This window comes from Cupressus sempervirens, chromosome 4, assembly GCF_028749045.1.
Source record: "Cupressus sempervirens isolate cs-2001-9-10 chromosome 4, ASM2874904v1, whole genome shotgun sequence".
Classification (NCBI taxonomy): domain Eukaryota; kingdom Viridiplantae; phylum Streptophyta; class Pinopsida; order Cupressales; family Cupressaceae; genus Cupressus; species Cupressus sempervirens.
In genome coordinates, this window is record NC_143121.1 from 464994409 (window position 1) to 465020089 (window position 25681).

General features: G+C 36.9%; 1 protein-coding gene across 3 annotated transcripts in view; it reads left to right on the forward strand.

Moving 5' to 3' along the window:
* GCT (RNA polymerase II transcription mediator) overlaps positions 1–25681 on the forward strand; it is a 178404-nt gene that overhangs the window by 107705 nt on the left and 45018 nt on the right. For all 3 annotated transcript variants that reach the window (XM_089825525.1, XM_089825527.1, XM_089825526.1), the window contains exons 10-14: positions 2497–2575; positions 2864–3205; positions 3291–3377; positions 4769–5033; positions 6829–7149. In XM_089825525.1, coding sequence (XP_089681651.1) covers positions 2497–2575; positions 2864–3205; positions 3291–3377; positions 4769–5033; positions 6829–7149 — 1094 coding nt within the window. The remainder of the gene's footprint in view (positions 1–2496; positions 2576–2863; positions 3206–3290; positions 3378–4768; positions 5034–6828; positions 7150–25681) is intronic.

Genomic DNA, 25681 nt, shown 5'->3' on the forward strand with positions numbered 1-25681 from the left:
TTTTGTTTGCCCTTTCAGTGTTCTTTTGCTTCCATACACCCCAATTGTTGCTGATTACCATTCCTTGAAGTGCATCTTTCACTTGCACAAGTCGTCTTAAGACGATTATATGTGATGCAAAATGGGTCTCAGCAACCTGTGACATAAATTAGAGCAAAAAACAACTATTAGATACATATTTTAGAAAACTAAGAAAAGTATACACATTGGCAATTGCACAAGTAAAATATGAAAAATCAGAAATTGTCAAATATTAAAAATTAAATTACTAATTTGAGTTCAAGTTCATTTACCTTCAATAGCTCCAATTTTGAGTAGTTCCTGAAAAGAGATTGAGTCATGTGGTGGTTTGTGACAAACATTTGTATGTCCTCAGCCTCTTCATACACTGTTTTGATCCACTCAATTTGGTTCCCAATCTTTTGTAGCATAAGATTGAGCGAATGGACTGCACAAGGTGTCCAAAAGATATGTGGATATCGTGATTCAACCAACAAACCTGCTGCTCTACAATTCTTTGCGTTGTCCATTATGACTTGGACAACGTTTCTTGCACCCACTTGTTTAATGGCCTCAATTAAGATATCAGCAATAAATGGCCCATCTTTTACTTTGCCCTCACAATCCACCGCTTTCAGAAACATTGTCCCTTTAGGGGACACCGCAAGGACATTGATCAAGGGACGGTTCCTAGAATCCTTCCAGCCATCTGAAACAATTGTCACCCCTGTCTCAACCCATGAGTCCCTTATGGGCTTCAATTGATTTTCAACCCGTTGGACCTCATCATCCAACAAGGTGGTGCGCACTTTCTCATAACCGGGGCCACAATACCCTTTTGGAGTTTCATTGGCACCCCTCAACATGTCCTTCCAAAACGGAGAGCGGACAACATTAAAAGACAACCCATTTGCATAGAGGCATCTTCCCACCTTAATGTCAGCAATATCCCGAGCCTTGTTTTGAAAAGAAGTTTCTATTGGCCCCTTTCTTTTGTGTACAATGGGGACAGATTCAGTGTCAGTGTCCATTGTAGTATTGAAGAAGGGATGGTCTTGTACAATAACATCTGAGGGGGGCTGCATTCCCTTAGCTTTTTTACTTTTATTGCTACTACTACCGAGTTCTATTGCCCTGTGTCCTTCTCTCTCTTCTGCTGCCTCATGCTCTTCAATATATTTTAACACGGTGTGATTTGGTATAGGGACACCATTTTTGCCAGGGCATTTCTTGACTCCTCTTCCAGTATAACCACATAGATGGCCTACCACACGATAATAAGAACTATTTCTTTCTACATTACATCCTCGACATCTCCAACGGAATGCACCACCTCCTGGAATGGGTTTTATAATGTCTACATACTTCCATAGAGGAGAATCAGAGTTGGTTTCCATTCTTTGTTCGGTGTTGCCTATTGATGAAGAGGTAGATGACATTACTTTCGAACCTTTCCCTATGGCAATAAATTACTAATTAGATATATGTTCATAATCTATATGCAAGAAAATGACGAATTTTGAAATAATGGAAAAGATTCAAGAACTTAGAACATATGAAGATTGAAAGAGAAATGAAAAAAAAATAGAAAAACTAGAACAAAACAATAGTAAATGGAATAAGATCTTACCTCTTGGTCCTTTTCCAGCCATTGCAAGTTTGCAAATGTGTATAAATGATGCACAAACACTTCAAGAACACCAACAAGTCAATCTTCAAACTCCTCCTTGCACAACCGGATGCTTGCTCAAAAACTTATGTGCTCTCCTTCAAGGCAAAACAACCTATTTAGAAACAACAAATGACTATGAGAGAGCAAAAAACCAATTCATAACACCTTTTCAGGGTACGTGGACCCCAAAAATTATTAAAAAATGCAAATAAATAACTTTAATTTCGCGTCCGTGGGCGGGTTCTTGGCTGGGTTCGAACCTGGTTCGATTTTTCCAGACTGGTCCGCCCGGGTTCGAACCATGGTTCGAACTAGGATTCGAAAATCGAACCCTGGGCGAACCATGGTCGAACCGGACCCGAATCTCGAACCGGTTCGAACCAGTTCGAGGTCCGGATGGGGGGGGAGGGGTACCCGTGTAACTTAGCTTTTATCATGTGAAATCCCTCTTGAAGTCTAATCACAATGCTATGTATTAAGCCTCTACATGTATTTGGTGAATGCTTTATTGATGTTATTAGATGAATATATAAAATCTCTATATTTTAAAAAATTCCCTTAATTTTTGATAGCCATAAAAAATGGACAAAAAGTATCCCCATACCAGAAACCTGTCCTGCTATCCCCTCCCATCCCCTTCCCCAAAATTTTGGGTAGCATAGGACCTCATCCAAATTGTTTGTTTATGTATTAAATTCATTATTGTTCTCTCAAAAAAAGAAATTGTATACAATGTCTATTCTTTGTGGTTTTGATTGTGTTGTTGTTTGCGCTTTGGTTCTTTCACAGTACATTCTTACCTTTTTGTTTTGTGTTGTGGACAGTTTTTGTTGCTCCCCATGGTATGCGGGGAAGGCTCACAGGTTGCTGTCCTGGTGATTTAGTGAGGCGACTTCATCAAAGGTATACTAATAGTATACGTTCGTTGCCTTTGATATACTGGTTGTGGGGCATGGCATGGGAGCTTTTTCTGCAAATCATTGAAAGCAATTTTCTTGAAACTTTGAAGCTTTGGGTTACACTCTGTCCATGGGGAAGTTTTTAGATCTTGCATATAAATAGAATTACCTTGTAAATTTCTAAATTGAAGACATCCTGCAACTATGGCTTAATTGTTTCGCTCTCTCAGATTTTGTGCATAATTGGATTAAAAATTAATAGATTACTGGTTGTTGTGGCTATTTACTGCAGCAAAACGAAAGCATCAAATGATTTATCAGTAAATAGTCTGCCTTTCCATTTCAGTCAATGTTCACATGAGAAGATAAGGGGACAAAGTTGCTATGCAGAGGTCAGTCTTGGTTGCGTCGCAGGGAGGGCTGGCAGGTCAATACAAGTACTTTCAAATATGAACAAGAATGGCACCAAGCAGGATGACATAGACATTCAATCTTGTAATATGCCGATGGAGGATGAAAGGAAGCAAGCATGTGAAGATAATGTTCAACTTGGTGAAAGGACATTTATATACCCAGTTGAGGCTGTTCTTGTTCCAATGATGCCCATTGTACTTGCTAGAACTTTTCTCAGAAGGTATGTGATTTCTTGTATGGGAACTAGGTTTTCCATTTGTCATTGCAGTTCTGGTTATACTCATTCTAAATAATCAGATATGCAGATGCTGGTTAAGAGATTGGGCTGGCACATCATGGTTGGAGAACAGTCTATTAGCTGACATGTCATGCACAAGTTCGTCAATATCTGGGTAACATACTATGCTTTTTTATTTTGAATGATTGTTTTAAAATTAAATATCCTCGTGATCTTTATAGATATGATTTAACCATCTATCACTTATAACTTGGACCAAACTCTGTAATGCCAGGTTCACTTAGAACCAAGGCCATACCTGGACAGATTCATACCAGTTATTGATCCTGGTCAGGGTATGTGATAGGTTCTCCTCAGGGTTCTGCCCTCACCTGTGGGTTACATCAGGTATATCTAAGATTTAGCTGGTTTTAACCCACAGGGCCGAACAAAGCCCTGGGATAACCTGGGAATTATCATAGATTTTGGCCAATAAAAAACTTCACTGGACCTTTACTATGTACGAATCCTAAACTTGTATATGTGTGCAGATTATATAATACATATTCATATACAGCTGAACCACCTGTGCCAAATTTTAGCGACATAGGTTTGGGGAAGGAAAATTTATTTTTGATTTCTCCATTTGATGATTGTTTGCTTAATTTATTGAGGGATTATTGATTGATGGAAGGAGGATGATTATTGATTAATCTCCCTTCAATGCTTTGAACGAAATCTCCTTCATAATTATTGGTGAAAGGCTCATCACCTCTCATAAGAGTTGCATCATCACTTTTCATTACTCCCCAAAGAGGATGATATATTACTCCCCAAATTGATCTCCCTCAGATGATCTCCTCAAATGAAACCTTCTCCTCTTTATATCTTCCAATGTGGGGAGAGTCACACCTCTTCACCATGTCTTCCCCTTTTCAATAGTCACAAGTTTTTACACTTACGGTATTACCACTCTGAAAGAGTCACAACCTTTCATTATTTATGTGCTTTGAGAGTCACAACCTTTTATAATCACCACTCTTGGAAAGATTCACAATTCTTCATCATTGCTTCCCTTTGAAGAGTCACAACCTTTCATAATTAAACCCATTTGAAAGAGTCACAACTCTTAATATTTAGTAATTTTCCTTTTGAAGGGCCCATTTCCTTATTTTCTCGTTGTTTCCTTTTTCTCTTCCATTAATTCATTGTCCTTGTTTCTTCCTTCCTCTTTCTCTTTCAAATGAAAATCTCTTCTCCCTTTCTATATCTCATGTTTGAGGGAGACAAAAGTCTTTCTATCATGTGCTTTTGACCCTGCATTAAGTTAACTAAATTTTAATTTTAATTTAATTTTTTTCTTTTTTTCTTTTTATTGTTTGTTATTAAATCCTATTCAAAAAAGTAACATTACATGGTGGAAGATTACCACGGAAAATGCACTCTAATAATTTACTCTACGTATGCAATCAAGGGAAACAGTTAATATATCACAGGCTTACTGTTTAGTTCTAGTATTTTCTCATTTTTGAGAAACCTAAGCTATTTATGATTTATTGTTTTCAGGTCAATCTTTTGTATTAATGATGGCAAGGAATCCTTTGAGAGTTCATGGATTGGTTCAAATGGGTTGCACCAGCAAAATAGTACTAATAGCAATACCACCAGCAGCAGCAGCAGTACTAGCAGTACTACCAGCTCTAGTGAGAGTGATATTGAGCCAGGCATTGTCTCAGGAGAGCTTGAGGCTGATGCTGATTCTCTTGCATCTAAACAGTCTCATTTGACTTCAGCTGTTCAAATGGATATGGATGGCTCTAAATTTTTGCATGTAAGCATAAATTATTTTATTCTGTACAGTACATGCACATCCAAACAGTCACTTGGTTAGAATATATAGATCACACATATGCTTAGAATACTGTAATATCCCAGTAGGATATTATCTCCAAATTTATCTCAAATTAATTTCCAGAATATAAATATATATCTTGGCAAATAAACCAGCAGAAATAACCAGCAATGGACCAGTAAATGTTCATTAAAATATCTCAAAATACGTTATTGCATTATACATCAGCAATACAATAACCATCAACAAATCCAATCTTAAACACAATATTATAGTCAGATTGGAAAACTAAGAAAGAATCTGTAATGCAGTTGTGAACTCCATTGTGAATTCACCACAGCTGATGAATCGGAGCTACGTCCAATCCACCAAGAAGAATCTGAGGGTTTGCGTCCTTGGATTCTGAAAAGAAGCTGAAGCTTCCCAAATTTCTCCAAGAGAAATCTCTAACCAAATTAGTATCCAAGCATGCCCAAAATGAACTCCTCATCCTTTCTTTTATGCTCAAAACGGTGACTCTCTGACTGCCTTCTGTCTTTTTGTTTTATTCCCCCTTCGTCACTTTGGACCACTTTAATATATTAAATTGACCCATTTATTATTATTATTTATATTATGTTCTCATAACTCAACTTAATATTGGATGAATATGTACTTAATTTCTTAATGTCCCAAAAAGGGAACATTACAAATATCTGGAGCACATTTGTTTGTAACGATTGCATAAACTCATATTTGAATTCATGGTATTATAGGATATGTCTTTTTAAGCCATTTCCAAGAAAGAAGGTTGGGTTGCATTTTATCTTAAAAGTAGAGAATAAACATTATAATTCATTTCTTAATATCCAGGCCAATTTAAACAGAAGATGATATAGGTTCTGGAGCGATACAGACTACTAGGGCTTTCTTCTTTCAAAATTTAGGTTTGTCTATCTTGATTTACTAAAATAGGGCTGGAGTTTTACTGTTTGTGAAGCTGGTGTTTGAGAGTGGGTCAGTTTAAAGTTCAACAGCCATACAGAGTGGACAAATATTCATCTTGTACACCAGGATCTCTGATCATCTGTATATTTCTGTTTACTAGCAGTAACCCACAAAAGATACAATGCCTGTTCAGTTGTTCAATTTATTTGCTAATATTGCATCTATTATGATGTATACAATCGTGAGCACCCTTTAAGATAGCTTTGTTATCAGTAGTGTCTTTCTGCATTGGAGATGCATGTAATTGTATTCAAACTTCCAAGCAGTTGACACAAAATGCAATAACTCATTTTATTTGCATTAATATGATTTCAATCTGGTGATGCATCTTGTAAGAACCAAACTAGAGCATGCGCATAAGAATGATATTGCAGTTATTTGATTAATCTGTTACATTTGCAGGCTTTTGTTGTTTATTTTCTCCTAAAGTGTTTGTAAAATTACTCTATTTTTGTGACTTTTCAGTTTTGACATGCTAACTTTTTTGAGATGTGTTTCTTGATTCTACTTATATTTATTTGTGTACATCTGAAGACTGGTCATCTTAATTTTTACTAATACATATTTGTGTAAATCTGAAGATTGGTCATTTTTAATTGATGTTTGGTTCTATGATTGAAAGTTAAGCTATTTCAGCTTTTTTTGCCTGAACTTAACAGGCTGCTCAAACATGGAAATTTACTATTTTGCTTGTTATAAGATAAATCAATGTGGAACATGAGTGTGATTAATTTGTGATATATAGAATTATGTAAAAGAAATGCTCACTAGATGTACTGATATATAGGGTGGAAAACGTGGACGGTCGAGTGGGGCAGACTTAATCAGTGAAGCAGTAACAGCTAAAAGTGCACGGAAGGGAGATAGTGCTGAACCAGATGTATCAGGACTTGCAGGGGAAAAATCTGTTACTGGTACATTGAAATCAGGAGGCACCCTTACAGAACTGAATCCTGTGGGTATATCATCCACCACTGCTGCAGCTACTAGAAGCCCTTGGGACTGGCCTGACGACGATAGAAGCACAGGGATGGAGATTCAGACTGTTCTTGCAGAATTTGGTGATTTTGGTGATTTTTTTGAAGATGATCAATTGGCTTTTGGGGAGGTAACACATCATTCCCATTCACAGAGTTGATGTTTAGTATTGTTTTTATGAATGTTTTGTATTGTTCTTATGCTTTATTTGTATTGTTTTTGAGAATTTATAACAAGACTGTAATTGAAATTAAGACGCTTGAATGTCTCTTTAAATATGAATATAGTTAGGGACTGGAGTTAAGAATATCTGAGAGACATGCCAAACATGATTGAAAATTCAAATTTCAAAATTCTAATGTTTTTTAGGGACAATGAGAGTTCACGAATCTAAGAATTTGAAATTTCTAGACTCCTTTTGTGAATAAAGGAAAGAGTTGCCGTTAACTTAATTGAGTATTCTTCTCCTTATGGATTTATTTGTATGTTTATAACTTTGGAAGAGCTTGCTGAGAAATTTTTCGCCTCATAGTTGAAGACTCTCCAAAAACTCTTTTGACTTGCGAGTACTTCCAAATTAAAATGCCAGGGGATTTACTAGCCCAAAGACTCTAACGTGTTTTTGAAAACTCTTGGTGTTTTTAATAAAACCCTTGAGTAAATGCAAAATTTGTGAGTTTTTTAATAAAAACTCTTCCCAGTTTATATAATTTATTTTCATTGGTGGTGGTGTAATAACCCTGCTCAGTTATGGTTTAGATAAACACTGAATTCTTCACCCAATTAGTTGTTTGACATTCCATCAAACACAAACGCTAACAAACTTTGATATGACTGAGATAGAACTTATGACAGTCTTCACCTGAGTAGCGTTAATATGGTTGCTCTCTATAATTTTCTTGAAACCTTTGGCATTCAAACAGGAAATGGATCTTCTGGAATGAAATTGAAATTCTATTATACACTAACTTGCTTCACAATTAAATTCAACTAATTGCAATTTATTTGTTGCCAACAATGATGTCCATTACAATAATGTAAATAGAACCTGATAAGTTCTGTAGCTGATTTAATTAACAACAGATGGACACTCACAAAACATAACTGCAACCTCTCATGATATCGACACTTGTAATGCTGCAAACACACTTCAGAAACTGTACAACTCCTTCCAATTGCTAATCACAGCGCACTAACAGTCATACGCAGGCCTCAATAACTTGATCGCAGGCCTTCCAGGATAGTTGCAGCCTGTTGTAGAAGTGAAATACTGCCTTACACATCAACGGCAGCCTCCAATTTGGTAGAACAAACCCACAGAACTGATAACAAGTCTTCAGCAATAGATGATTGAATCCTCAGCAAACTACAAATTTGCTAAAATTCACAGTAACTCCCAAATAGTCACCAACTAAATGACTTCCCAGCCAGAGTGGAAAAACAGTAGGGAAATCTATAACTCACATTTTAACAATTCTCAGAATTAATTCACAATACCTCAGCTGTGAATTACCAGACACTTCTCAGCTCCAAATCCTTATTTCAGCAAGGGCACAAAACCACAAACTCAGAATTGTCACAAAGACAACAAAGGAAAATAGATAATCAAATAATGGGATGCTTTTCTCATCAAATGGGCTCATATTTATAATCTTCAAATGACACAAGTTTCCCAAATAAACTCCACAACATAAAACTATAATAAAGTGCCATTATAATATAATTTATTAATTGCTTTTGGCTCCCAAAAATGACCTTTTCCACCGTGACCTAATATTCTGACACACAAGGCCATTGTTTCTTGTGCCCACGATATAGAGGTGACCAACAAACAACACCAACAAAAATACCAGCCATAGAATATTAAGATGAATAATATTAATAATTCGCCCCTAATGCGAAAACAACTAAAGAAGCATCAGAATCAAAATCTAACAACACTAGAGTGATCTCTGTTGGTTCCCAAAATCGCAGATTGGAAATCCAAGAGCTTGCCACTTCTCCGGTAGGACTTCTCAATCAGTTTTGGTCAACGAACGGAAATCACTTAGATTCCCCTGCACTTCAGGCTCCGCTATATACCCAGGCGGGTAAACCTTCACCTTGAACACTAACTACCCAATTCAAGGGTTTTCTATAGCGAATTTAAACTTTACGAGTTCCTCGGCTGGCAAGGTCCTTGAACTCGATCAGAATGAAACTAAAACTGGATGCTGAATACTTGATGATTGAATGTTTTGTATAAATTTTGTAAATAATGAATTTGATGCTTGCAGGAGGAATATAGATTTTCTGACTTAAATAGAAAGACCAGTGCCTTCGCTTATCCGGGCGATAGAGTCAACTTCAGAGAATTTTTACATACAACTTCATAATGTTCAATGCACTTGTACTGCTAACAATTTTGATAATCTAGATGCGACAGACCAATTATAATGCAATCTTAAATTAGTCCAGAATGAATTTTAACTCCACTGAGACAAACTGGACACAGCTGTGGAAACAATTAAATATTTCACAACACCTGCGATGATCAAATTTAAAATGCTAACTGACCATGTCTACTTATCTGATAACAAAATCATATACAAAATTTTAAAATATAATTATGAAGGACGATTCGTCTGCAGTTTTAAATCTCCATGCCATTAATGATAAACAAAGAACATTTTTATTTTATTTAAAAAATAAAATAATAGACTTTATTACAAAATCATAATATTGCCTTTATCTCTCCATACAATAAATATAAAATACTCCTCTCTAATATGAATGTAATTCTCCAATGTGAATCCCTCCTCTTCCATCTTATTTCTCATATTATTTATATCCTATAATACCTAAAGAAATGGAGCGTGACTTTTCAAACACAAAAGTCATTTCCTTTCTTAAAAGTAAATCACACCTTTTCAAAGTAAAATCTTTTAATTATATTTTATGCTTATAATGTCTTTGAATAAACTACAGCTTTGATAATTATTCTTTATCAAACATAAACTCCACAAATTATTTTGTCACTGTGTCCTCATTGTCGACTTGTCTTTGTTTGATAATATAAATTAATCGCAAATAGTATACGCCTGTGCGTTAGCTGTGAAAGTTCTGGCATTTTATCAATATTAATTGTTCCTTAATCCTGCCGCTCATGGTTCTTGTCGTGTAAATATGCATTGGGATATATCTGGCTGCGATCAATTTCCACCATATTTATCTTCTCCTCCACAAAACGATTTGCCCTTATATTCACGAACACCAGTTCCTTATTGCAGTGTTCAAAGAAATTGTGTTTCAGACGTTATATGGCTTCTATAGGTATCGTGTAGCAATTTTTCACACATGCCAGCAACTTTGATTGAATCGCAAGAGGTGGATTTTGACTCCATAAAACATTTAGTATTTTTCCATGGACACGAGAAGAATGCGCCTTGAAAACTAATCCATTTGTCTTTTTTCTAGGCGCAGCACCTACGTATTCATTACTTAAGCCGCAATGTTTATCATCCGGAACCATACATCTTCAAACACATCTGTCGCTTTTGAAGAATTCCATCGTGTGCCCTTGAAGAATCAGATTTGGAGATATCATACGTTGAAGGCTGGACTTTCACATCTGCATCCTTTCGTGGCATTGATTCCCATATCTCTGTTGTTGCCGCCTTTGATAGTGTTCATCATATTTTCTGTGCCTTCATACCATTGAGGCCTTCAATATTTGTTATCGTTGCTATACACATATTTTTCGTTGAAGATTGCCCTAAAGAGATCTTTGATAGTCTATCCTGTCACTTGCATCTGCTCTCAAAGAGTGCCATCCACATAAGCCTTCCTAATATATATCAACTTCTTAGACAACTCTACTAACTGCGGGAAATAAGAGCAAATCTCCTCATCCTTCAATGCCTAGTGTATCAAAATCATCAAATAATCTGAAGTGTATTTAGGTCTCTATTTTATGACGATTATTCCTCCCTCATTCCCTGTACTGTGTAGACATATGGTGATATTCAGACAAGAGTTTGCAGAGTTACAATAATAATTTTTTATGGGACTGCCTTTTAATTCATGTTTGTATATTTTCCTCTGCAGATATGCTAGTTGTTCAGTTTTTTGTTTATAGTCAAAGACCTTGAGAATAACATTTGATGTTTGTGTTACTTTATTGGACTGATTGTTTTGTATATCTCCTATGGTCATCATCTTCAGCCCACCTGTTATGCATGAAATAACACAAGCAGTCACATAGGACTGTGGCCATATATATACGATTGCCACTGCATTGCTTTTTGTCATCTCTATATGTAGTATAGTAAAACAATCATTTCAAATTCTGACTTCCTGGTTCAGCCTCGGTCGCAAATAACTTCATGCTTGTACATAGTTGAGGGGTATTCTTATGCTCATGTTTATAATGTTTGGAAATTGATCTAACTTCAGAAAAGAATCTCCACTCCATTGTTTTAATTTTCCAAGACCATAGTATCCTGCTGCCTTCGTCCAACACCCCTCAAAGTACATCAGAACATCATATGCTGTAGGCTCTCTTTGGTCCACCAAAAAAAAATAAAAATGGTGCTCTTCTGAAATCATAACTGTTATCAATGTTTGATGAATGCTGACTTCATATGCTTTCTTTACCTGCATACTTCAGATCCATGTCTTATGTTCATATTAACTTGATGGCAAGCCATATCAATGTCCAATGTTTCACTGCCTATTTTTGTCTTTCAACCTCACGATGAGAAATTGCTGCTTCAGATTCTCTCCCAACTACATGTGATATATAAGGCATCAAGTGTTGCAATCGTCCCAGATAATCAACTGTGGCACTCTCCTCATCATGACTTATAGTATCTTGAAGTATATTGTTTGAATATAAGTAGTGGGTTAGATCTAAAAATTATCTTCTTGACATGGTGTTTGGGACTCTAAAATTTGCCAAAGTTTTAGAGTTCCATCAATCTCGACGATGAAAGACGAATGAACCTGATAGGGTTACTTACTATAAATAATAGTAATGAGACTCGTCGCGAGTTGGGTGAGTCGTTCGAGTCAGTGTGTCCTGACTTGGCAGGTCAATGAGCTGACTCGGCTGACTCAATTGGGTGACTTGGCTGACTCGCCTAGCTGACTCGGCTGACTTATCGGACTTGTCTAATTTTTAATTTTGGTTTTTAAAATTTTCTTAAAAAATCTAAAATTTGCTTTTGTACTAACGTAATCGATGTATGTTATGTATGTGATCAAATTACCTTCTATTTCATGATGTTATTGTGTCTTTAAGCTTTATTCAATAGTGGGTGCACGGAGAAAATTTAAATCCTAAAAAATCTCTAAATTTCAAGGGTTTTATCACTTTGCCTAGTCATTGCCAAGTTACAGGTGAGTTTGAGCCAGGTCACAAGTCGAGTTACCCTTGCTGAGTTTGAGTTGGGTCCGAGTTTCGTTACTTTGCTATAAATAGACGCTTGCTCCAAGATTCTTGGAGCCCAAACTAGAAGCCCGAAATAGAAACTAAGAGCATCACTTAACTCCTCTAACCCAACTGAGCTTATCGGAATCAAACGTCGAGTTTCCTAAATAGTAAGTCCCTTAAATGGAGCCAAAACACACCATAGGCTACAAGAATACCTATGACCCCATAAATGAGACCCTTAAATCGGACCGTAAGCTCACGAGGGTCGCAATGGTGAACTGACCAAGCCAATTGCAAGAACTTGCTAAAAATGGGGACTCACAAGTAAACTTTTCAAAGGTCTTAATTTGGGATTGCCAACCCCTCAATCCTGTTGGGAGCGTTACCCCTTTACCCCCATGAAGGGCACCACCCCTTGACCCCCATGAGGGACACTACTCCTCATTGGGGTTTGCAGTCCCAAATCCCCATTAGTTATTTGAATTTGACATTTTCAATTAAAAAACTCAATTACAATGATGGGGTGAGGGGTAATTGGCATATAATTTTTGAGCGTGCCTAGATGTTATCATCTAAGTTACCGGTTCGGGTTCGGGGATGGTTTTAGATATGCGGACCCAATATGTGGGTTTGTGATTTTTTTTTCAATTATATTTCATAAGGGTTCGTGTGTGTGTCTATATATATATGTATATATGTATCCTACAAACTTGCAAGATAGAGAGAGAAACATGAGAGAGAAAACGTGAAATGAAATGTGTTTGGAGGCTTCATATGGGGTCTTTTTTAGGGTTATAAAGGAAAAAATGAATAAAAAAAATCTATCTTTAACGCTTGTTTATGCCACAGATCTGGTCAAGGAGCTTGCTCGGACCCAACAAGGACCCCTATGCAAGCCCAAATTGGGTTCACACTTGAAACCAATTCAAGAGTCTAGGTTGCAAACGTGGTAACTAAGGTTATCATTGTACAATTGGCTCAAAATCTCTTTAAATTGGTCATCCTGTACATATGACATGACTAGTGGAAGTGGCATTTTAACTCATTAAGAGGTGAACTTGTGTTTTGGTATGTATTAGTATTACCTGAAAATTAGTTTGCACACTAATTGCCCAAGTATTGCAAATGAAAACTGTTTTCAAGGAATTGCGAATGGTTGAAGACATTTCCAAGCCATTCTCGGTCATGCAAACAAATCAGAAACCAACCTCGAAACTTGGAAATGGTCAACTCTTGTTCCAAAAAGCATTGACCATCCTTTAGACAACTAGGGATGGCCAAGTGATCTCCCTATTGTCTCGGGGACGCATAGCTTGTCATTTTTTATAATATTAATATTCACATATCTGAAGGATAAAAAAAATTCATTGCCTTGTTTAACACAAAAATAGAAAAATCTATGGAGATGAGATATCAACCATCTCCAATATAACGCCTACATTCATTCTTCCTATGGATCATCATCACACGAACCAAACTTGTCAAGAAACAATGCCCAAAAAGACTTCAAATTTCCCTTCTCGACTTATGCTGAACTTAACAAGTTTTTTTTCTCTACTACAAATGACCAAGATGCGAGGAGAAGGAAAAATTACGTAAATTCCAAGATAATTTATACCTTCCTAGTGAACAAGTAGGTTATAATTAGTGAACTAGAATGGCAAGTGCATTAGAGAGCTAATTGATGTGATCTTATTTTTTAGGGACCAAATATTGTTGTTTCCGGTTGTTATATGTCCAAGAGGTTTAATATTGCATTTTTCAATGTAGAAAGTGGATAAGTGGGTCGTTTGCCTCACTTCTACTGGGTCATTTTGTAAGTTGATGCCCACGCATGATCAAGTGTGAAAGATTTGTGAACTTTGCAAAGAGGCATTGATTTTAGATTATAAATGTTATTATGTTATATCATATGAATATATATGAGATCTCAAATTTCCCTAAATATATTAAATTCCTTTTATTTTAGTATAAAATATATATGCACACACATATATACATTTACACACACACATGCTTACATTTATACCTATTTATATTTATGTTGGAATCATTTTCCATTGTGCCAAAAGCTCAAACTGTCAATGCCTAAGGCAAATGCAAGATTTAACCCAACCCACGTGAGGTAGCTAAGTCATGCCACGAGTCCCTAGGGAGGTGCTGAGCAAGTCAACAATCCCCCCTCAACACCGATTGAGTCTTCAACACCCACTGGAGGGAGACTCGAACCCTTGACCCAAGACTCTAATAGCAATTGTTGGAATCATTTTCAGCTGTGCCAAAAGCTTGAACTGTCAATGCCCAATACAAGTGCCAGATTCAACCCTGCCCATGGGATGCAATTAAGCCTGTCACAAGTACCCATAGAGGTGCTGACCACCAAGTCAAGAACACACACACATACATATAGGCATCCCTTGCTTCGGCAAAAAATAAAGTCTTCGAAACCTGTTTTTCCAACTCCACTTCCCAAAAGCTCGGATAACATAGTTATGTATAAAGCTCTAATTTTAATATATTTATGATGGAAATTTAGTAATATAACCAACAAACTTAGTAATATGTTGTGTTTTGAAGAATATTTATCTATATAAACTGTTCGATAAAATTACCGAGTAAATGCTAATTTTTTGCCAAGTCCTAATCGTTTTTTCAATTGGGCCAAAAACGTTTAGTGGCAAGTAAATTTTTTTCAACAATGAATCTCCTTGATGGAACTTATGAAATAGAGATATGAATATTTATATGTATACCATGTAGCTTTATCCTAGGGTTAAAGAATTTCCTTTGGGGAAGCTTGTTGAAAGGAGTCTGGTACTCTTAGCATAAATAGTTGACCAGTTAAAGCACTTTTTCACTTGGTTTTTGTATCAAGAAAATGACAATGAAATATAACTAATTTATTTCTCGCAACCTAGGTCCTTTTATACCTTAGTGCTTTTCTAAAGTAATGAATTTGTACTTTCAAGTCCCCTGAGCTTAGTATGGTCAATTTTGGACAATAATAAAACTTATTCCTTCTTTATTGTTTGATTGTTCTCGAACCTCTTATCGAAGTTTAATATTATGGATTATTCTTGGGAAAAGTTCACCGATTTAAAGCCCAGTTTGCTCAGTTTCCAGTACTCGAGATTATTTATAGCATCCGAGTTTATAGTTACTGTGTTAAGCATTTATTAAATGCAAGGGAATCCTCACTTAACATAATATAAATAAGGACAGTGTAGGAGACATGTTTTAAGGTTCCTAAGATGACATAGAACTGGAAGTACTATTTATGAATAAATGACTGTAATGAATATGAGGATTTTGTTTTGGGTTATTTTACTAACTTCCCAATTTGGGTTCAGGTTCAGATACGGGTTGAGGACCTGGTTTGTTGATATGGCAAAATTATGAAATGAGGTTTAGGTTCACTTGTACAAAAACATATATACATATACATATACACAGAGATATGTAGCTTAGGAGCATGAACTATGATTTGAATGTCACATAGTATCATATAAACAAAAAAACACCATAAACTTGTAATTATAGCAGCATGATCATACCATCATAACATCACATGCTTCAAGTTCAATGTCAAAATTTAGTTTTTGTCCTCTTCCCTCTTCCCTTATTTATTTTTGTGGCACCACCTATTAGGCTTAAGAAGTTTGGAGTGTTTTCAATTAAATTATCACTGCTGCTACCCGAAACTCCTTGTACCTTTTTGTTTTCTGCAAATGGCCTATTCATATTTCTGGTTGGATAAGTAAGTTGGGCTTTTACTTGTTTCTTCTCAAATATGATGATGTGTAATTGGTGGTTGCATTATATAACTCAACAAGTTGGCTAGAATGACTGGGCTCTGGTGCAAGCGTGATGTATACCCTTGATTTTTTGGAAAGATGTTTGAACAAATTTTAATGCCAACGTGAAATGGATAGTAACAAATTGTTGATGCCATTATATTTTTTTAAAGAACTTTGTAGAACATAATGCATGGAAAGATGACATAAACTAATTGTGCAGTAAAATACATTAAACTACAAACTCTCCAAATGCAAATTACTCATAATTTGAAAACTTGAGATACAATGAAAGATGTGTAGACCTGGAAAGAAAAATTGATTGTAGATTTCAGTCTAATACAAATCTACTAGAACTGTCCATACAAATCTACTCTAACACTCCATGCCTTGCAAATAGTTCAGAAAACAATCTCACTAAGACTTTTCTACAGATGGTTAAAAGGATGGTGAAAAAAATAACGAATGAGACAACTGTAGTGTTTCTAGAAGTCACTTTTTAGGGTTGAATTGAAGGCCTTCTTTGCTGCCCTCAACAACTTCGCAAAAGAAAAACTTGTTTTCTGCACTTTTTGACCCTGGTTCACAGTCAATCCGCCTAGGTATGTCCAGGTTCGTCTCGGACAAACTGGACACCTGGGAGTAAACCCATAGTTGAACCGAGTCAGGACCAATACCCAGTGTAAACTGGACCAGTTCCAGACCTTGGGACTGGCGAACCCAGTAACTAAGTTTATTTACATTGAACTCTTTAAAATTTGTTGTTATTGATCAGTGGAAATTGAAAGATCAAGTCTGTAAGGTATGAAGCATAGTTAGCAGATTCAACCAGTCACCAAGTACTCAACAAATAATCTTGATGTCAAGTTTTCCCACTGCCAACTTGTATGCTATTTCTATTACCGGCAGAGAGTACAGAGAGGTGCACAGCTATGTAATTTACATTCCTTAAGTTCAGTGTAACAATTAATTTTTGCTATTTCTCCAGAATACAGACGGCCTTTCCTATTTTCAGAATCTCACGAGTTTGGAGAATAGTTTTTCCTTATTTCCTGGGATTGAATACCTTTTCTGTGATGCTTGGAAGGGCTATTGTATGTGTCTGCTTCCTTTATAAAACTTAAGTGTAAGTCTTCATAGAGTTAAAGAATTAATTACTTTAGTCTTAGAGAGAAGTAGATTTTGAAAATTATTCATTGAGGTTTCTGGGCTTTATAAAATTTAATTATCCTCTTCTGCCATCATGTCTATTTCAGTCCATGAGAGATGCCCATCTGAGGACAGCATAATCTTTTTCTCTCTTCTTAATTGCTTTGGTCCTCACAGTACTGCACCCTCTGCAGGCATATGTATAGTGGTTTTTGGAGATGAAATGCCAGTTGGAGGATGTGAGAAAAATTAGAATAGTGGATAACCTAAAAGGAAGGGATGTGGAGTCTATACAAAACTTTGAGGGAGATAAACTGGGACCTAAAAGCCACTCATGGAAGAAGGAATGTCTTATATTTAGTATCAAACCTTATCTACTCAATGACAACCATGACAGGCTTGAGGAGATGGTTGGGTTTATGGAGTATCTTACATGTTTATTTGAGGTAAGATGCAAAAAGAATTAGGTTCATGGATCTTATAACTTTGACACCTTTTGTACATCCTAGTACTTCCATGTACCTGAGAAACCGACCTTCCAAACCTCAACAATTGGCCTGAATCAACTATATTCATTGTGGATTTCCGACTGAAGATTGTGAGCCTAATATCATACCAATGAAGATGGTTTCTGTTTTGTCTGTATGGTGATTAGATAATGTTCCTTTGGGCCAAGATTCTGTATAATTTTTTTCATTTTAGCACTGACAATAAGTCTATCTGGGTAGTAATGCATCATAAGGTCTGACTTTATTACTTCTTTCAATAAGTTATCTCTCGTTAAAATATGATAAAATTACAGGCCCTAATAGTAGGCAGATTATATATGTGTGTGTATGTGTGCGCCCGCATGCGCGTGCGCGTATTGTGTCCTCTCCTTCATTTCTAAATCATTTAGAGAGAGGCTTGGCTGTAAAAGCAATGATTGACTCTGATGCGCCCTGCTGGCTCAATTTCTGATCACTCTGACAATTGACTAGTTTTTGATGTTTTGTTTTGTGGTTTTATGCTTATTTTGCGTTTTTGTGAAATAACTAGCAACAGGTAAAATGAAATCGAAATAATAGCAATTTGCAGAGATTGCTTATTTCATTGATAGGTAACAACAAGCATACAAATGAAATTATTGACGTTGGAAATGAAATTGCAGTTCATAGAAAAACCTGGATACCCAACACAGCTAATTTTTTTTTCAGATCCTCTTAAAATCATCATACATTGTATTATAACTGCTAGCTGCCCAACTTAATGTTGAAATGAGGCCTAATCTCAGATTGGTCTTCTCTAGAATCCAAACGCCAGCCTCTTTGTGACTCATGTGGGCCTGATCTGAGGTATGGTTCGACTTATTAATGCTAATAGTCCTGTTCTAAAGAATGCAATCTCCTGTAGCTGGCTGCTAATGGCATTTCTCTGTATTTATTCTGAAACTAATTCAAACCTCACCAAAAAACCTATGAATTGAAGCAGATTTATGACTCCAAGATGAAGCCATCATTGATTGCAAAATTCAATGGATTTTTCACCATTTGAAATTGCTGACACACTGAAAAGTTGATACTCTCTGATGCTGATGGAGTGTAGAAACCCTTGTCTCATACACAACTCCCAAATTCCTAGAAATAAGACGAATCAATCATAGCATAATAAAATCAATTTCCTTGACGAGGCTTTTACAGTAGCTGGATCCATGCATCTTTCTCTACAATTCTCTTTAATGACATGAATTTACGAATTCATTTACTTTTTAATATCATGGCATTGACCTTGGCTTATTTCGTTTAATGCTCCCCTTTAAAACAAGTCATTTAATATAATTTTGTTTCTGGATTTGATTGTGTAAGATTTGTAGCAACAACGTTCCGGATCACACTCTGTGATCCATCATTAGGATGAGAGAGAAGGATCAGTATCCTTCTCCCTCATCCTGATGATTGATCACGGAGTGTCTGAAACATTGATGCTACAAATCTTACACAATCGAATCCAGAAACAAAATTATATAATAAATGGATTGTGGAAATCTGATTGTTTTAAGTCATTTAATGTAGATTAATTACATCAATGGCCCCATTTACTTTTTACTTTATAATAAGTTATTAATAAAGTTTACCTTATTTATAATTTAATAATTGTGAACTTCTGCCATTAATTCAAATCACTTAGTCCATTGGAGAATAAGGGAACCATTGCATATAACATGACAAATTGTCCTGCCAAAAATATTAACTATGCAAATATGACTTACTATTATAAATAGTAAGCCCCTAAATAACTACTCAAGCCAAAGATGCCAAATCTCAACATTGTAACGTAACCTATTTAGGTGCCCTGCTAAAGATAGAAATCTAAACTTTCCTGAAATAGACACTTGCTATAAATAGTTAGTGTGCTAAACTGAACCAAACAAAGAGCAATCATTAACACTCTTGTCCTCTGGAATGGGAATTGGTCTCTTGTTCTAGCAACTGAGACCCTCTAATTGACTTAGTCTACGAGGGCCAATGATAGGCTAAACCAAACCATGAACCCCAGTGACCTAAAATGGTGTTTCATGCTTACTGAAATTGCTTGTCCCCAAGCAATCTCTCATATGGAGTCTCACCATACTCAACCTGAACAGAAATCACAAGTCTACCAGTATCCCACGGGTAGGACTGTGTAATGTCCCTATCATCACTAACCAACTCTTGCAACGCATCATCGATACAATTAACAAAATCTGCCAACTAAAACCATGTCAATAATCAATGTTGCAGGAACAAAAACATTATGCAAGAGAAACTCTGTAGACTGGCAGACTTGCCTCCATTCACTACACAGGATAAACTGTCATATACCTCATCTTGCTAAAGCACCATTGAACTGGGCTTCCAAAAAATTCATGCATCCAATGAAGAATTGTATGCTCTCTTTACCATGTACACCCTTGTAAACTCCTCTGCAAGGCCTGTCTAACATTCTGATGCACTAGGAGGATCCCAATCGTCATGAACACTCATCTCAAGAGGAGGATCAACATCAGCCTCAAAAAGCGGGTTATCATATGTCAATGCTGCATCCATCTCAAATTGTTCACAAAGTGAACCTCACCATGTTGCTGATCTGAGTTGTATATGCTTGAACTGTTGGAGACATGATGTGTTATACATCTTCTGAATCATATCATGCTCCTCTATCCTCTTGCCTTTCTCTCTAAATAGAGAAAGAGTGTAAAATCCCCTGTGATTCCCATTAACACATACCTCCTGCCTTGGGACCCCAATCTCATCTCCATCACAGGCAAGCTGAGGGTGAACTCTCCAATGTCTTCTAGCCATTACATACCTAGCATTGTGTCTAACTCGCCCAAATTGACTACATAGAAAATAGTCTGTAGCTTTTAGTCATCAAATGAGAGTGAGATTACATTCATGTCTAGTGCAAACAAGAGTATAACCATCTGCCACTCTGACAGACTGACACGAAATCCAATAAAGTCCTTTGTCTGAAGTCTACGTCTGCTGACAAAACTCTCATCAATGGAATTATGCGTAGCTGCAGTGTCAAGCATTGCAACACATCACTGTCCATCTACTAATCCCTTGATCTTGAAAGAAAATGCACATGGTACAGTGGTAGATAATGCCAATGGGGATAGTTTGACATCAAGACTGAACTCAAGAGAGGCTTTCCAAGCATCGTAAATATCAGAAACAACTGGCTGATCTAAAATTTCAACCTCTTCATCATCATAACAAACCCATATGGAACATAGCTTTGTCCTTAAGTCTCAATGGGCAAGTATGGCCACGATCATAGGGTTCTGGACACCAATAACATAGTTGTTTCTTTCTTGAATCCTCACGAGTTGCCGCATCAAATTTCGCCACAGATTTTTTTTCTTTTGATTAGTAACTGGTGGATGATCCTTCTCCAACGACAAAGAGGTAAATTTGGGCTAAAATTGCCTCATAGGAGCTGCACGCCCCATTCTCCTTTCTTTTTAAATAGCCACATGCAAGAAAGGCAGATCAAAAGCACTAAGCCAACCTCTCAACAGATCCTGAAGACCCTTAGTAAATAGCATGACCAATCATCTCTTTGTCACAGCGGGAACCATTACAGCAAGCCTCTGAAACTCAATAATGAAAGAATCCAAACGGCCCACCTGCCTAAGCTGAGCAAGATCTTTGAAATATGACCCTGGATCCTTTTTGTCGAAATGATCAATCAGTTTATTAGAGAATTCCTGATAAAAAATAATGAGGTTATGCTACAACGTACCCATTCCATGATGCTGCCAATTGTGGGCTTTGCCATCTAGATGCAATATTGCAAACTTAATTGCATCCACCTGTCATAGGTCGAAGAGTAAAGAAGGTATCAACTTTATTAATCCAAGCTCTAATTATGACCTTCCCACTGCCATCAAACATAGGAAGTGTGAGCTTGCTAGTGGCATGTCTAAGATCATTATTCTGGTTGCTTAATGTTCTCTCTGGCTTGGGCCTACTATTCTTTCTCCTTTGGGTCTTGAATCTGTCAAATGGAAAATTATCTTTTACTCTTTGTGGCAATGCCTGCCACTCATCATGCATAACCAAGACATAATCAACAAAAGCTCCACCTTCTTCCTCCACACTCCCTACCTTAGACTCACTCCTCAAGAATGTGGAATGTGTAGGCCTATCATAGGTACCTGCAGGAACTGCTCTCATCCTGGGGGTCCCAACTGCACTACCACACTCTTCCCTGTCATGATTTCACCCTCTAGGCAAAGATATCTGCTGTATGGCTATGGCAAGCTGCTGCAAAAAAATGGTCACCTGTTGCTGCTCTGCTGCAAGACCCCTGAATATTTCCATGGCTTCCCTATCCTCATTATTTTCTGCATTACTGGGTGGATTATCACCTAATCTGTCACCCATTGTATCCAATTAAGTTTCCAGTGATTGCTCAACCTGTTGTTCTGTTCTTCCGCTGCATGAATAATACCTATTAGGATCAAACCTCTGTGGCTGCAGAAAAACCCCAATCCTGTAGGATGGAAGGAAAACATTCAAAATGAGCCCTATTAGCTCAATCACTAAACACTTTGGCAATTGACCGGTTTTTGATGTTTTTGTAAAGTTTTTGTGGTTTTATGCTTTTTATGAGTTTTGCTGAAATAATTGGCAATATATAAAATGAAATCCAAATACTAGCAATTTGCAACAGAGATTGCTTATTTCATTGATAGGTAATACCAAGCATACAAATGCAAATATTGATATAGGAAATGAAATTTCAGTTTATATAAAAATCTGGAAACCCAACGCAGTTATTAAGCTTCACCAAAATCCTCTCAAAATCATCATACATTGCATAAGAACTGCTAGCCACATAGCGTAATGTTGAAATGCGGCCTATACTTCGAACAGTCTGCTCTAGAATCCAAATGCCAACCTCCTGGTGACTCACGTGGGCCTGATCAGAGGTACGACTGGTCTTATTAATGCTCAAAGTCCTGTCCTAAAGCTGGTGATCTCCTTTAGCTGGCTGCCAATGGAATTTCTTTGCATTTGTTCTGAAACTAATTTGAACTTCAACAAAACTACTATTGATTTAAGCACATCTATGCGTCCAGGATGAGGCCATTATTGGCTGCAAAATTCAATGGATCTTTCACCATTTCAAATTGCTCAAACACTGAAGAATTGACACCCTCCAATGCTAATGAAGTGCAGAAATCCTTGTCTCATACACAACTCCCAAATTCCAAGAAACAAGACAAATCAACCTTAGCATAATCAAAATGATTTCCTTGAGGATGCCCCATTCACTTTATAATAAATTATTAATAAAGTTCACCTTATTAATAATTTAATAATCATGAATTTGTGCCATCAATTCTTAGTTTCTGGATTCATGAGTCAGAGGCTGGATCTGGACTCGGGTCCAAGATGGATCCAGATTCGCAAGTGGATCCGGGCAGGATCCTCGATCTTGCCCAAATCTTTGAGGATCCACGCATGGATCCTTGTGAATCTGCGGCCAAGGAAGCAGAAAAATCATAAAAAGGTGGGGTCTACTTAATTTTTTAATGTTTTTTTTAGTCTAAAGTTTAAACCCTAATAACAGCCCTTCAATTCATTATGCAAGTTCATTTGCTCTCACATTTGCTCTCTATTTTGCTATCTCATTTTGCTTTCTCATAGTTTTAGAATTATGTGCATTTCTCTTATTTTTTAGTACACACACACACACACACACACACACGCATGCACACGCACGCGCACGCGCACGCGCACGCGCACGCGCACGCACACGCACACACACACACACACAGATATTTATACACGAATCATTACTGTGAAAAAAAAAACCTGAATCCACGGATCTGATTCACGTACCCAAATCGGATTTGTTTCATGAATCGGCAACTAAGCATTAATTCAAATCACCGAGTCCACTGGAGATCAAGGGAACCACTGCATATACCATGACCAAGTGCCCTGCCAAAAATAGTAACTCTGCAAATACAACTTACTAGAAATAGTAAGTCCCTAAATAACCATTCAAGCAAAAGATGCCAAATTCAAACTTTTATGAAATATACACTTACTATAAATAGTAAGTGTGCCAGACTGAACCAAACATAGAGCAATCCTGAACACTTGTGTCCTCCAAAAATGGAATTGGCCCCCTGTTTTGCGAACTGGGACTCTCTAACCGACTTGGCCTATGAGGACCAATGATAGGCTAAACCAAACCACAAACCCTAGTGAGCTAAAATGGGGACATTATAGTGATATTTGTTTGCAGATTTCAATCAGGCTGTGTTCTGTGGGACACACTTGCCACCTTCCACCACTAAAAAACCTGGCATTTGTTAGATGGGTTTCTCCCTTAAATGTGGGGATAGGGATAAGACAGCTTGCTGCTGCCCTTGCTGCCCCTCCACTGCCATGTCCAAGTGCGTGCATCCTTGCAGGTTAGGTTATGTCCCTGGGGACATTACCTTGCAGGAGGCAGCCATAGGATTCCCTGTCACCTCTGTGATGACCAATTGATGCTTGTGCAGCCCTTGAGCATCCCAAAGAGTTTCTTTGCCCCAAGAAATGGATTCCAGATGTTTATCTCCAGGTGTCTGAAATCGTTTTCAAATATGTAGCAATATAGGTTTTCCAGCAACAAATAAAGTTTTTTAAATGCATTTTCCCCATGTGTTTTCGAGCCAAAAATAGTCAGGGCATCAGAATGTTACATGTCCCTTTGGTCAACACAGTGTGAAAAGTCAACATCATGCTCGTATCTTTTTCTTATCTTATATTTGTCACCCTCAACACCAGCTTAAGATTGGTCATTGAGACCACTTATGTATAAAATCAGCATAAGTCAAGTGAGAGAGTAACTGTTTTGCATAGTCCAAGAAAGTCTAGTGGTTATTGGTTAAAAACCAGAGCATAGAACAGAACAATGAACAAATTATTTCTGCATAGAGACAATTAAAGACACTTTAAACCATTGTTGATAGACATTAACTTGTGAAGGAGATTGTACTTATATTATGTTGATCTTTGGAATTTTGAATTTTTTTGTTTTTTGGAGGCTCAATGGATACATTGTATTTATAGTTAACATAACAGAAAAGTTGACTTGCAAATTTTTTCTAATTTTTATAACCAAATTTTCAAGTACTATAATTTATATATGCTGCCACTCCCTGCTGTCCTTGGGTTCCCTGGTTCCAAAACTCCATGGAACTATGCAATCAATCGAGAACTGAAAGAACTGGGAAATGGAATTTGCATGAGCCAAGAGATTATTGTATCTTAAAAGGAGCTATTTTTCATTCTTTATATTCCAATTGTGAGCTATTTTTCACTCTTTATATTCCAGTTGTTTTTGGATTTTTGACTTATCTATATTATTAAGTGTTGAAAGCAACGATGAACAGTTTGCTTGTTTTGCTGGCATTGTTCAAACACCTTTGATACTTCTCATTCACTTCCACGATTCCATCAGTGTCTCCAGAGAGCATCAAATGCACCAGAGTGCAGTTTTTGTGATGTTACGATCAATAGCATTGTTCTGGGGATGAACAAATGTTATAAAGAATCACAGATATTTATCTCTAGCTTTGTTAACAGTTGGATTTTAAAATAATATGAATGTCTGACTGCTGAAATAGCCAGCTTCTCCCATGTGAATGGCGCCCACCTTTGCTTTGTGCGGGTTGCCCTCAAGTAAATGGCTTCATTAGCATGGAAGAAATCAGTTTGTGCTTCCCCAACTTCTTTCTCAAATAAATAATATCAACTGTTCTCTCCAATATTTTTTAT